Source organism: Rhinoraja longicauda, chromosome 1 (assembly GCF_053455715.1).
Source record: "Rhinoraja longicauda isolate Sanriku21f chromosome 1, sRhiLon1.1, whole genome shotgun sequence".
NCBI lineage: Eukaryota > Metazoa > Chordata > Chondrichthyes > Rajiformes > Arhynchobatidae > Rhinoraja > Rhinoraja longicauda.
This window is the reverse complement of record NC_135953.1, coordinates 136414986-136427622: the sequence shown is the minus strand read 5'-3', so window position 1 is coordinate 136427622 and position 12637 is coordinate 136414986. Positions and strand designations below refer to the sequence as shown.

The following is a 12637-nucleotide window of genomic DNA, read 5'->3' as shown; positions in this document are numbered from 1 at the left end:
TGCCTATAACTAGAGGCACAGTTTGCAGGCCGGTTGTGAAGTATCCAGACTATGTTTAACTTTCCTCCAGTTTGTCACCGATTGTTGTACATGACGTGCTTAGTTTATGGGTCTGTATCGTTGTTGATTCTTTAAGAGGGGGGGGGTGTAGATTAGTGTAATGGTGTCACTCGTGTTATGCTTCATGCTTTTGTAGTTATGCCCCTTTAGCTTTTGAGTGACCACTGCTGGCGAGATTCGGGTTAGTGTAAGTGGAACGTGCATGCGTGAGGTCGTGCCCGCTATGTAGTTAATAAAGTCTTTGGATCGTTATCCAGGTTTAAGGCTTCTGTTATTATAGGATCACCACAACATACAGGTACGGAGTAGGACGTTTAGAGGAGATGTAAAGAAGATTTTGTTCTCCCAGAGGGGGCTTAGAGTTTGGAATGCACTGCCTGAGCGAGTAATAGAGACAGATAGTCCAACAACCCTTGAGAATCTTTGAGAAACTCCAAGACATTGAGTGTAAAAGACCAGGTTTTGGTCAATGGGATTAGTATAGATGGATACTTAATGGATAGTGGACCAAAGATGTTCTGCTTCATGTCCATGACTCTAAGATCCAGGCTTTTGCTTTTTCCTCATAGCTGAAAGTTAATCGGCTGGAAAGATTGGGAAGATTGTTCCCGATGTTGGGGAAGTCCAGAACCAGGGGTCACAGCTTAAGGATAAGGGGGAAGTCTTTTAGGACCGAGATGAGAAAACATTTCTTCACACAGAGAGCGGTGAGTCTGTGGAATTCTCTGCCACAGAAGGTAGTTGAGGCCAGTTCATTGGCTATATTTAAGAGGGAGTTAGATGTGGCCCTTGTGGCTAAAGGGGTCAGGGGGCATGGAGAGAAGGCAGGTACAGGTTACTGAGCTGGATGATCAGCTATGATCATATTGAATGGCGGTTCAGGCTCGAAGGGCCGAATGGCCTACTCCTGCACCTATTTTCTATGTTTCTATGTTTCTAAATATACATTGTTGTGATTGTTTGTGAATACAATTAAATGAAACAATTGAGTATTTAAACGTGACATTAACTTTTATTTTATTCCATTTCCTTTGGAATATTTACAGGTAGCACCGGAGACACGGGCAGTGATAAAATGGGTGAAAAAAATACCTTTTGTTCTTTCTGCAAGCATACATGGTGGAGATTTAGTGGCTAGTTATCCTTTTGATTTGTCACGACTTCCAACAGAGGACAAGTATTTTTCACCCACTCCAGACGAGCAGGTACTTTACTTATAGTATAAGAAGATAACTACAGATGCTGGTACAAATCGAAGGTATTTATTCACAAAATGCTGGAGTAACCAGCAGGTCAGGCAGCATCTCGGGAGAGAAGGAATGGGTGACGTTTCGGGTCGAGACTCTTCTTCAGACTGATGTCAGGGGGGCAGGACAAAGGAAGGATATAGGTGGAGACTGGAAGATAGAGGGAGATCAGGGAAGGAGGAGGGGATGGGAGGGACAGAGGAACTATCTAAAATTGGAGAAGTCGATGTTCATACCACTGGGCTGCAAACTGCCCAACTGAACATCGACTTTTTCAATTTTGGATAGTTCCTCTGTCCCTCCCGTCCCCTCCTCCTTCGCAGATCTCCCCCTATCTTCCTGTCTCCACCTATATCCTTCCTTTGTCCCGCCCCCCTGACATCAGTCTGAAGAAGGGTCTCGACCCGAAACGTCACCCATTCCTTCTCTCCCGGGATGCTGCCTGACCTGCTGAGTTACTCCAGCATTTTGTGAACAGGTACTTTACTTACCATGTCTGCGTAGTGTTTTGCTGTGAAGTAAATTGGTTGACATATTAATTGTTGACATTTACCATTCCAGATGTTCATGTTGTTGGCTAAGACCTATGCTGATGCCCATCCTGTCATGTCCGCCACGTCAAGGGAAAGATGCGGAGGGAACTTTGCTGAAGATGGGGGCATCATAAACGGAGCACAGTGGTATAGTTTTGCTGGAGGTACGGTGGGTGGCGCTGCCCTTACAGCGCCAGAGACCCGGGTTCAATCCTGACTGTGGGCGCTGCCTGTTCGGAGTTTGTGCGTTCTCCCCGTGACCGCGTAGGTCTCCTCCCACATTTCCAAGGCTTGCGGGTTTGTAGGTTAATTGGCTTTGGTAACATTGTAAAAATTGTCCTAGGTGTGTCGTTAGTGTGATAGTGTGGAGTGATCGATGATTGGCATGGACTCGTGGGCGGAAGGGCTTGTTTCTGCGCTGTATCTCTAAACTAAAAAACTAAACTAAACTATTGTAGAACCAGTCGCATAGGTCCATGTAAAAAAAAGGATGCGCCGGTTTTATGCATATTTCATTACGAATTAATACAATGAGTTGATAGGTGACATGGACACTGTCATTGTATTTATGTCGGATTTTCAGCATCTGCGGGCTCTTTTTTGTGTTTGCACATCAACCATCTTCACCAGTAGCCGTCGAGCCCTGCCTTGAATCCATCCGTCCACCCAGTGCACATGACCTTCACTGCAGGACAACAGCTTCAAGAGAAATACATGGAGCAGTACATCTTATCGAAACGTATAAGATTATTAAGGGGTTGGACACGTTAGAGGCAGGAAACATGTTCCCAATGTTGGGGGAGTCCTGAACCAGGGGCCACAGTTTAAGAATAAGGGGTAGGCCATTTAGAACGGAGATGAGGACAAGCTTTTTCAGTCAGAGAGTTGTGAATCTGTGGAATTCTCTGCCTCAGAAGGCAGTGGAGGCCAATTCTCTGAATGCATTCAAGAGAGAGCTAGATAGAGCTCTTAAGGATAGCGGAGTCAGGTGGTATGGGGAGAAGGCAGGAACGGGGTATTGATTGAGAATGATCAGCCATGATCACATTGAATGGTGGTGCTGGCTCGAAGGGCAGAATGGCCTACTCCTTCACCTATTGTCTATTGTCTATCCAACCTGTTTACATAGAATATAGGACAGTGTAGCACAAGAACAGGCCCTTCGGCCCACCATGTCTGTGCTGCACCTGATGCCTAGACCAATTCTTATCTGCCAGCACATGAAACATATCCCGCCATCCCCTACATAACCATGTGCCTAACTAAAACCTTTTTAAAAGCCACTATTATATCTGCCTTCTCCACTACCCCTGGCAGTGTGTTCCGGGCACTCAACCCTCTGTTTAAAAAAAACTTGCCTCACACATCTCCTTTAGACTTTTCCCCTCTCACCTTAAAGCTGTGCCTTTTAATTTTTGATATTTCCATCCTTGTGAAAAAGTTCTGACTGTCGAGCCTATCGATGCTTCTCATAATTTTATATACAGTAGACAGTGGTTTTAACGGGCTTTATGACAGATAATTTTACATCGGTTTCCAAGGCCATCCCTGGCCTACGAGGTGCTACACGGTCCAGTTGATGAGGCTGTTGTTGCGGCTCACGTTGTAGCCCCTGGGGACAGCCCTCTCTTCAGGCCGCTGCCACCTACAGGATGTGCTCGGTCACTGTGGGGCTCCCTCCCTTCTCTCCAGCTAAGGCTTCTTTCTGTTGTCCGTCGCTTTGTCCACTTGGTCTCTCTCCCCCTCCACCGCCTTCCCCCTCCTTCTTCTCACGTCACTTTGTACACTCCCACAGTCACTACGGGTGTCCTATCAGTAGTGGCGGCCTGAGGAAAGGGTCTTGTCGGGGGCTACAACGTAAGCCACGTCAACCGGTGAAGAACAGCTCACTGGTTCAGACCAGTAGCATCGGCCCCTAGTTTTAAGCTGAAATGGCACAAAGTGCTGGAGTAACTCAGCAGGCTGAATCAGTCTGAAGAAGGGTTCCAATGTCATCCTTGTTCTCCAGAGATGCTGCCTGGCCCCTGAGTTACTTCAGCACTTTTTTGCATTTTTGAAGATTAATCTGCAGTTCTTTGTTTCAACTACATACAATGATAATTCCTTACTCAGTTATAGCAGATAAGTCGTCAATAAGAGACACCATTGTTAATTTTGCAATTTCAGGGATGTCGGATTTTAACTATCTACACACAAACTGTTTTGAGATAACATTGGAGCTCGGCTGTGAGAAATTTCCTGCTGATGAGGATCTCCGTCCGGCCTGGCAAGATAATAAAGAAGCCCTCTTGACCTACATGGAAATGGTAATTTATAAAGCTTTAATTAGTGAGGAAGAATTGATGGCCAAAAAAAAAGTTTATTAATATCAATGTTAACGCAATCTTCTTAATTACTTCAAATCTCGACTTGCTGCTACAAATGATTTATTTTTAAAAATGTATGATTTTTTAAATTACCTCCTCATAATCTGCTGTAAGATCACCTTATTTACCCACTTTATCTGTGGTATGAATATGATAAGGATGTCTATTATTATTGTCTTTTAATCTTGTTTTTGTGGAAATGTCAAGTTTATTTGTCACGTACACATACACGATGTGCAGTGAAATGAAAGTGGCAATGCCTGCGGATTGTGCAAAAGAAAGTTACAATTACAGCATATAAATTAGAATTAATACAGAAAAGAAAATTTAGTCCCTGGAGTTATAATAGTTAACAGTCAAGTCAAGTCAAGTTTATTTGTCGAAGGCCGAATGGCCTACTCCTGCACCTATTTTCTATGTTTCTATGTTTCTATGTCACATACACATACACGATGTGCAGTGAAATGAAAGTGGCAATGCCTGCGGATTGTGCACAAAAAAGAATTACAGTTACAGCATATAAATAAAGTTAATAAGTTACTATAGTGTAGAGAAAAATTTAGTCTCTGGAGTTATAAAAGTTGACAGTCCTGATGGCCTGTGGGAAGAAACTCCGTCTCATCCTCTCCGTTTTCACAGCGTGACAGCGGAGGCGTTTGCCTGACCGTAGCAGCTGGAACAGTCCGTTGCTGGGGTGGCAGGGGTCCCCCATAATCTTGCTTGCTCTTGATCTGCACCTCCTGATGTATAGGTCCTGCAGGGGGGCGAGTGTAGTTCCCATGGTGCGTTCTGCCGAACGCACTACTATCTGCAGGGCCATCCTGTCCTGGGCAGAGCTGTTCCCAAACCAGACTGTGATGTTGCCGGACAGGATGCTCTCTACAGCCCCAGAGTAGAAGCAATGAAGGATCCTCAGAGACACTCTGAATTTCCTCAGCTGTCTAAGGTGGTAAAGGCGCTGCTTCGCCTTACTCACCAGTGTGGCAATGTGTGTTGTCCATGTCAGATCCTCTGTGATGTGGACTCCCAGGTATTTAAAACTGCTCACCCTATCCACAGTAGACCCATCACAAAACTGATCTCTGAGTTTTTATAATATATGACACGCGGTAGCCCTGGAAAGTATGAAGATTGTTAACTTTATTTTTCTCTTCAAATTAATCACTTAATAAACAGATTCATTTAGAAATTCCATGCAGCTTCTCCATTTACAAAATCAAAAGGGTTAAATTATTTAAGGTGAGTTGAAAGATAACAAAGTAAGGCTCGAGGAATACAAATGTTTATTGAATATACCCAGAGATACTGTAAGAAGGGTGGTACAGTGGCTCAGCGGTAGAATTGCTGCCTTACAGCACTTGCAAGGCCGGAGACCTGGGTTCGATCCCGACTACAGAGTTTGTACGTTCTCCCCGTGACCTGCGTTGGTTTTCTCCGAGATCTTCGGTTTCCTCCCACACTCCAGAGACATACAGGTTTGTAGGTTAATTGGCTTGGTAAATGTAAAAATTGTCCCTAGTGGGTGTAGGATAGTGTTAATATGCGGGGATCGCTGGTCGGCGCGGACCCGGTGGGCCGAAGGGCCTGTTTCCGTGCTGCATCTCTTAACTAAACTAAACGGGGAATGAAATAGGGCGTGGAACTGCAGGTTTGTTTCAAGGCCTCCTGTTTAGGGGCACCCTGCTGTTGTCCAGAATGGTTGTTGTGCTGATCCTGCCAGTGATGTTCATGGCTCCTTATTATGGATAACAATCGGTGGATAGTGTGCCACTTGAGTTAGAGTCGGTGTATGCCCATCTAATATGCAATTTGATTCCCAATGGCACAAAGGGCGGCCACGGTGACACAGCGTTAGAGTCGCTGCCTTACAGTGCTTGCTGCGCTGGAGACCCGAGTTCGATCCCGACTACGGGTGCTGTCTGTACGGAGTTTGTACGTTCTCCCCGTGACCTGCAAGAGTTTTCTCAGAGATCTTTGGTTTCCTCCCACATTCCACAGACGTACATGAATGTAGGTAAATTGGCTTGGTATAAATGTCAATTTCCCTAGTGTGTGTAGGATAGTGTTAGTGCGCGGGGATCGCTGGTCAGTGCGGACTCGGTGGGCCGAAGGGCCTGTTTCCGCGCTATATCTCTAAACTAAACTGAAAGGATCCTAGGATAGACACAAAACGCTGGAGTAACTAAGCGGGACAGGCAGCATCTCTGTAGAGAAGGAATGGGTGACGTTTCGGGTCGAGACCCTTCTTCAGACTGATAAAAGGATTCTACATTGGCAAGAGGAGGGTGTGTCTTACCTTTGTTCAGCTCTTTCTAGATGTCACCAAGGATGATGAGTGTGGGTGTGAGAGATTCATCGACCCAACCCTTGGTGTCAATATCAAGGTAGCAGTTTGATATTTAGTATCAACCTGAAGAAGGATTCCAACCCGAAACATCACCTATCCTTTTTTCCCAGAGATGCTGCCTGAGCCGCTGAATTGTTACAGCACTTTGTGTCTATCCTTGGCAATAGACAATAGACAATAGGTGCAGGAGTAGGCCATTCGGCCCTTCGAGCCAGCATCACCATTCAATGTGATCATTCTCAATCAGTACCCCGTTCCTGCCTTCTCTCCATACCCCCTGACTCCGCTATCCTTTAAGAGCTCTATCTAGCTCTCTCTTGAATGCATTCAGAGAATTGACCTCCACTGCCTTCTGAGGCAGAGAATTCCACAGATTTACAACTCTCTGACTGAAAAAGGTTTTCCTCATCTCCGTTCTATTGTCTATTGTCTATTGTCAATGGCCGAGACCCCAATGGTCACTTGAAGGTCGCTCCCGACGGGCGTGGACACAGCCATGCCCGACAACAGGCCTGGCTCGCAGTCCTGGTATCGAGAACCAGCCTCGGAGAGGATGCAGCCGAGCCCGGGCTCTGCTCACCCCGTGAGCCGTGAGCGGACCGGTGGCAGGAGAACGGGCGGAGGTCCAGCAGCAGCCTGGGACTAGGTCCAGTGGTCCGGCGAGCCACGGCTGTATCCCAACTGCATGCCTGGCTCACCCAGAGAGTGTAGGTCACCGAGTCCGGCCCCGAGGACCAGGAATTGGAGAGGGGGGGTGGAAAGATACGGCGACGGCGACAGATGCCGGACAAGGGGCCCGTTGAGAAGAACCGGGGGGGGCTTACCTTCTGCACCCTGGGGATCGGCTGTGGGGCGCGGCCCCTGGGGAACAAGGGCTGAAGGGGGCCAGACGTGGAGAGGGACATCGGTTCGCGGGGACAACCAAAATGGTGGCGATGGTTGCAATGGGCCTTTGTGGGACTGTAAAAAAACTCCAAAATGGTGCCTCTCGCACGTAGATTCAGTGGGCTGTTCCGTGCATACTGTGCTGACCCAGGATTGTGCTCGTGTACAGAAACAGTCTTGCTGAGCTGAGCTGCGCTGCCCTAGCAGCTGTGGCTTACCTGCAGTCCGTCTGTCTTTGTGTTTTATGTTGTTTTTTTGTCGTGATTGTAGTGTAAATGTGATGTCGTTTTTTGGGGTTGTGTACTATGGGGGGGGGGGGGGGGGTGGCGGGAACTGTAAATGTAAAATTGTCTCTTCCGAGCGGAGATGCGACCCTTTGTTTCTGGGTGGTGTCTGCGTTCCCGCTGCGGCCTACCATCGGCCATGCACCTGGAGCTGGCGGCCTCCACCCGGGACTCGCCTGTGGAGGCTCCGGCCACGTGGACGTCGGAAGCTTGCAGCCCTTGCCCTGGGTGGGGGCCGGCATCGGGAGCTCCGGCAGCGGTGGCGTCTTCGCCCGCCCCGGGTCGCGGGGCTTGGGTCGGCCCGCCGCGGACTTTTCACAGTCCGGTGCAGCCTGAAATAGGCTGCGGGATTTTCTCTGCCCGGCGGGGGCTTCAATGTCGGGAGTCAGCGGCACCAGCAGCGGCGGCGTCTTTGCCCGCCCAGAGTCGCGGGGCTTGGGTCAGCCCGCTGCGGACCTTTCACCGTCCGGCACGGCCTGGAACGTGGCAACTACAACAGCCTGACCACGGGAGCAGATGGCAGGGGAAGAGAAAAGACATTCTGGCCTTCCATCACAGTGAGGAGTTGACTGGAGGAGACTCACTGTGATGGATGTTTCTTTTTGTTTGATTGTGTGTGTTATTGCTTATTTTTATTGCTCTTATTGTTGGACTGTGGGTAATCTTTCATTTCACTGCACATTTATGTGTATGTGACAAATAAAGTTGACTTGACTTGACTTGACAAAAAAATGTATTTCACTGTACCTGGTACACACGACCATAAAGAAATTATTGAACCAGTGTTTTAATGAAACATTTGGTGGGTGAGTTCCCAATTAAAACTCCTCCACAGAACCTCCAGAAACTTGAGAATTATTCTTGTTGGGGTGGAACTAATTTATGCCTCTATGTTGGTCTTGTAGGTGCACCAAGGAATAAAAGGAGTCGTATTGGATGACAGAGGAAGAAAAATTAAAGGAGCACAAATCAAAGTTAGAGGGATCCGACATGACATTTTTTCAGGTAAAAATCAAAAAGTGGGATGTTTTGAATATAGGGGTTCCTTTGGCTGCCATAGACAGTAATGTTGGGCACTGCCTGCCACCAATGGTGTGATGCCCACATTTAATGTTAAGGAAGAAAACAAAGACATAATTTGTACAGGGTCGCAATACTAACATCTTCACAATTAAAATCCAATTAGGATCCAAAAGATTGAGGCCCCGTACAGTGGCAAAGTCTTGCATGAGAGTGGTATATATCCACCAGGTGGCGCCACCAGCAATAGCTCCCTCGCCAAAAGTCTGTCTGTTCTTCCTGCTGTTTTTCTTATTTTAAGTATGTGTTAAAAGTATGTTTTAATGTTTCTTGGTTTGTTTTATGTGGAGGGTGGGGGCGGGGGAATTGGGAAAAACTTTTTTCAATCTCTCACCTCGACGGAGATGCGATTTTTCTCCGTGCCGTATCTCCGTCCCCACACTGCGGCCTAACATCGAGGAGTTGGCGGCCATTCCTGGAGACCGGCCCGGCGCTTCAAGCATCGTGGAGCTTGCAATCCTTTGCTGAGGATCGACTGTGGAAAGCTCCAACCGTGGGGCCTGAAACCGAGACTCCAACCGAGACAACCGTTCCGATGCCGGAGTTTCGATCATCCCGACGTGAGGGCCTCGGACAGTCGGCAGTGGCGACTGTGGACGGTTCAACAGCCCCGACCGCGGGTGAACAAAGAGGAAGAAGTTTGAACTTTATTACCTTCCATACAGTGAGGAATGTGGAATCCGCTGTGTTGGATGTTCATGTTAAATTTTATTTTATGTGGCTGTGTGTCTTGTTGCTTTTACTTAGTATGGCTGTATGGTAACTCAAATTTCACTGTACCTTAATTGGTACATGTGACAGTAAATTGATCTTGAAATATTCTCTTGAATCTATTGCTGAGCAGAGGGACCTTGGAGTACATACATAGTTCCCTGAAAGTGGTGCCACAGGTAAATAGGGTGGTAAAGAAGGCTTTTGGTACATTGAACTTCATTAGTCAGGGTACTGAGCATAGAGGTTGCACATTATGTTACAGTTGTGCCAGACATTGGCAAGGTCGCATTTGGAGGATTGTATTCAGTTTTGGTCACCTTGCTATAGAACATCATTAAGCTGGAAAGATTGCAGAGGTTTTCCGAAGATGTTACCAGGACTCGAGGGCCTGAGTTATAGGGAAAGGTTGGGCAGGATATGATGTACAGGAGCTGAGGGGTGATCTTTTAAAGGTGTAGAAAATCGTGAGGGGATTTTTCCCAGTGTAGGGGAATCAAGAATCATAGGACATGGACATAGAATCATTGGGGGAGTCCAGAACCAGGAGCCACAGTTTAAGAATAAGGGGTAGGCCATTTAAAACGGAGATGAGGAAAAACTTTTTCTGTCAGAGAGTTGTAAATCTGTGGAATTCTCTGCCTCAGAAGGCAGTGGAGGCCAATTCTCTGAATGCATTCAAGAGAGAGCTAGATAGAGCTCTTAAGGATAGCAGAGTCAGGGGGTATGGGGAGAAGGCAGGAACGGGGTACTGATTGAGAATGATCAGCCATGATCACGTTGAATGGTGGTGCTGGCTCGAAGGGCCGAATGGCCTACTCCTGCACCTATTGTCTATTGCCTATTGTCTATTGACATAGGTTTTAGGTTAGAGAAGAAAGATTTAATAGGATCCTTGAGGGGCAACATTTTCACTCAGAGGGTGGTGGGTGTATGGAATAGGTAGGTAGAGTAGGTAGATGAAGCAGGTACTATAGCAGCATTCAAAAGACACTTGGACAGGTACATGGATAGAAAAGGTTGACAAGGATATGGGCCAAGCACAAGCAAATGGGGCAAGCAGTTAAAACAGATGAGTTGGACCGAAGAGCCTGTGTGACCCTATGACTCTATGACCTGTTAATGCTTTTTACTTCATTCATGCAAGTTTGTTCTCTTCTTTTTGGCTTCAGTTGCTAATGGAGAGTATTGGAGACTGCTGCCGTCAGGCACATACTATGTGAGCGCATCTGCACGTGGTCACACACGAGTTTTGAAGAAAATCTACCTACCCATCAAGATGCAAGGGGCAGGTCGTGTGGACTTCATTCTGCGTCGCCTGCAACCCAACATTGAAACTGACTCGGAGGAAGGAATGGATGAAATAGATCTGATAGAGCATCTCGAGAGGGCTGAGGGGAGATCCGAAGATGAAGATGAATATTCATATGAAGAGAAGCCTTGGTGGTGGTCCTTCTTTGCCAATTTGGGACAGAGTTCGCCAGACTGGCTTTTAAGAACCATGTAATTGCTGCGGCGTGTATCATATTAAAGTTTGCATTAACCAGTACATCAGTGATTTCTACTTTAGTAAATCGCCTTACGATCTGGGATACAATATATTCTTTAATCTTTTAGTCCTGGAGGAGCCAAATGCAATTATGCGCCCTTAACACAAGAGGGCATCATAGATCACAGTATCATGTGATAAACACTAATTCATAATGTCCAATGTACGCTTACATATTATAGCACATGTTGCCTGAATCAAATCAAGGGGTTTGGGGAGATGCTTCATGTATGATTTTTTTAATTAAAATATATTTTCTCTCAACATATTTAGCCTGCGGTGCATTTTATTAATCTAGCAAAATAGAACATCTTCATCCTGTAGCATAATTTCACAGTAGTAGAACTTCATTCTTTTTTGTTTTTGAACAAAGTTTATTTCTGATTTTTTATTGATACAGCTTTGACAATTCAATGCATGAACACATTAGTACTGATAAATATCCCCACCCACCACCCCCCCCACCCACAATACCATTCAGAGGGTATACAACAAGATATGCAAGGAAAATAAGTAAATAAGTAAACATAAGCATATATTTTAATTAATAAATAAGTAAATAAATAAATAGATAGATAGATAGATAGATAGATAGATAGATAGATAGATAGATAGATAGATAGAGAGATAGATAGATAGATAGATAGATAGATAGATAGATAGATAGATAGATAGATAGATAGATAGATAGATAGATAGATAGATAGATAGATAGATAGATAGATAGATAGATAGATAGATTAAAAAAAATTTAAAAAAGAGGGCCAAAAACAATAAATAAATAAATAAAGAACTTCATTCTTAAAAGAAAAATAAACACAAGGTGCTGGAATAATTCAACGTTGTGTTTTTATCTGTGAACCAGCATCTTCAGTCTGAAGAAGGGTCTCCACCCGAAACATCACCCTATTCCTTCTCTCCAGAGATGCTGCCTGTCCCGCTGAGTTACTCCAGCACTTTGGTGATGCTGCCTGCCCGCTGAGTTACTCCAGCTTTTTGTGTCTATCTTCGACCAGTAACATGCAGTTCTTTCCTAAACATCTTCAGTTCCTGTGTCTCCATTTAGTTCTTAGTAACTGATTAAAAAAGGGAATCGCAGAGACACTAGTTCAACCAACTGTAGACAGAATTAGAAATAATGTGACCACAATATAGCCAATAATTTTTTGTTATCATGTGATTTTATTTTAAAGATGTACAGGCACTGTTATGGTTCATTAAGAGACAGAAAGCCTGGCTGCAGGAATCAAGCTTTATGAGTGTTTGGTCATTCGTTTTCCTGCAGAAAAGGCTCTGCAAAGACTACAAACTTCTTAATAATGTTGATTTCCTTATTTCGAACAACCTTCGTCAACTCTGTTACTGCTCGGTGTTTAGATTTTTTTAGATTTAGAGATACAGCGCAGAAACAGGCCCTTCGGCCCACCGAGTCCGCGCCGCCCAGCGATCCCCGCACATTAACACTATCCTACACACACTAGGGACAATTTTTACATTTACCCAGCCAATTAACCTACATACCTGTACGTCTTTGGAGTGTGGGAGGAAAACGAAGATCTCGGAGAAAACCCACGC

General features: G+C 45.7%; 1 protein-coding gene across 2 annotated transcripts in view; it reads left to right on the top strand.

Moving 5' to 3' along the window:
- cpz (carboxypeptidase Z) overlaps positions 1–11315 on the top strand; it is a 45734-nt gene extending 34419 nt beyond the window's left edge. For both annotated transcript variants that reach the window (XM_078412782.1, XM_078412774.1), the window contains exons 7-11: positions 1107–1265; positions 1869–2004; positions 4007–4146; positions 8628–8727; positions 10686–11315. In XM_078412782.1, the coding sequence (XP_078268908.1) occupies positions 1107–1265; positions 1869–2004; positions 4007–4146; positions 8628–8727; positions 10686–11020 (870 nt within the window). In that variant the 3' untranslated portion in view covers positions 11021–11315. The remainder of the gene's footprint in view (positions 1–1106; positions 1266–1868; positions 2005–4006; positions 4147–8627; positions 8728–10685) is intronic.
- Positions 11316–12637: the final 1322 nt, after the last annotated feature.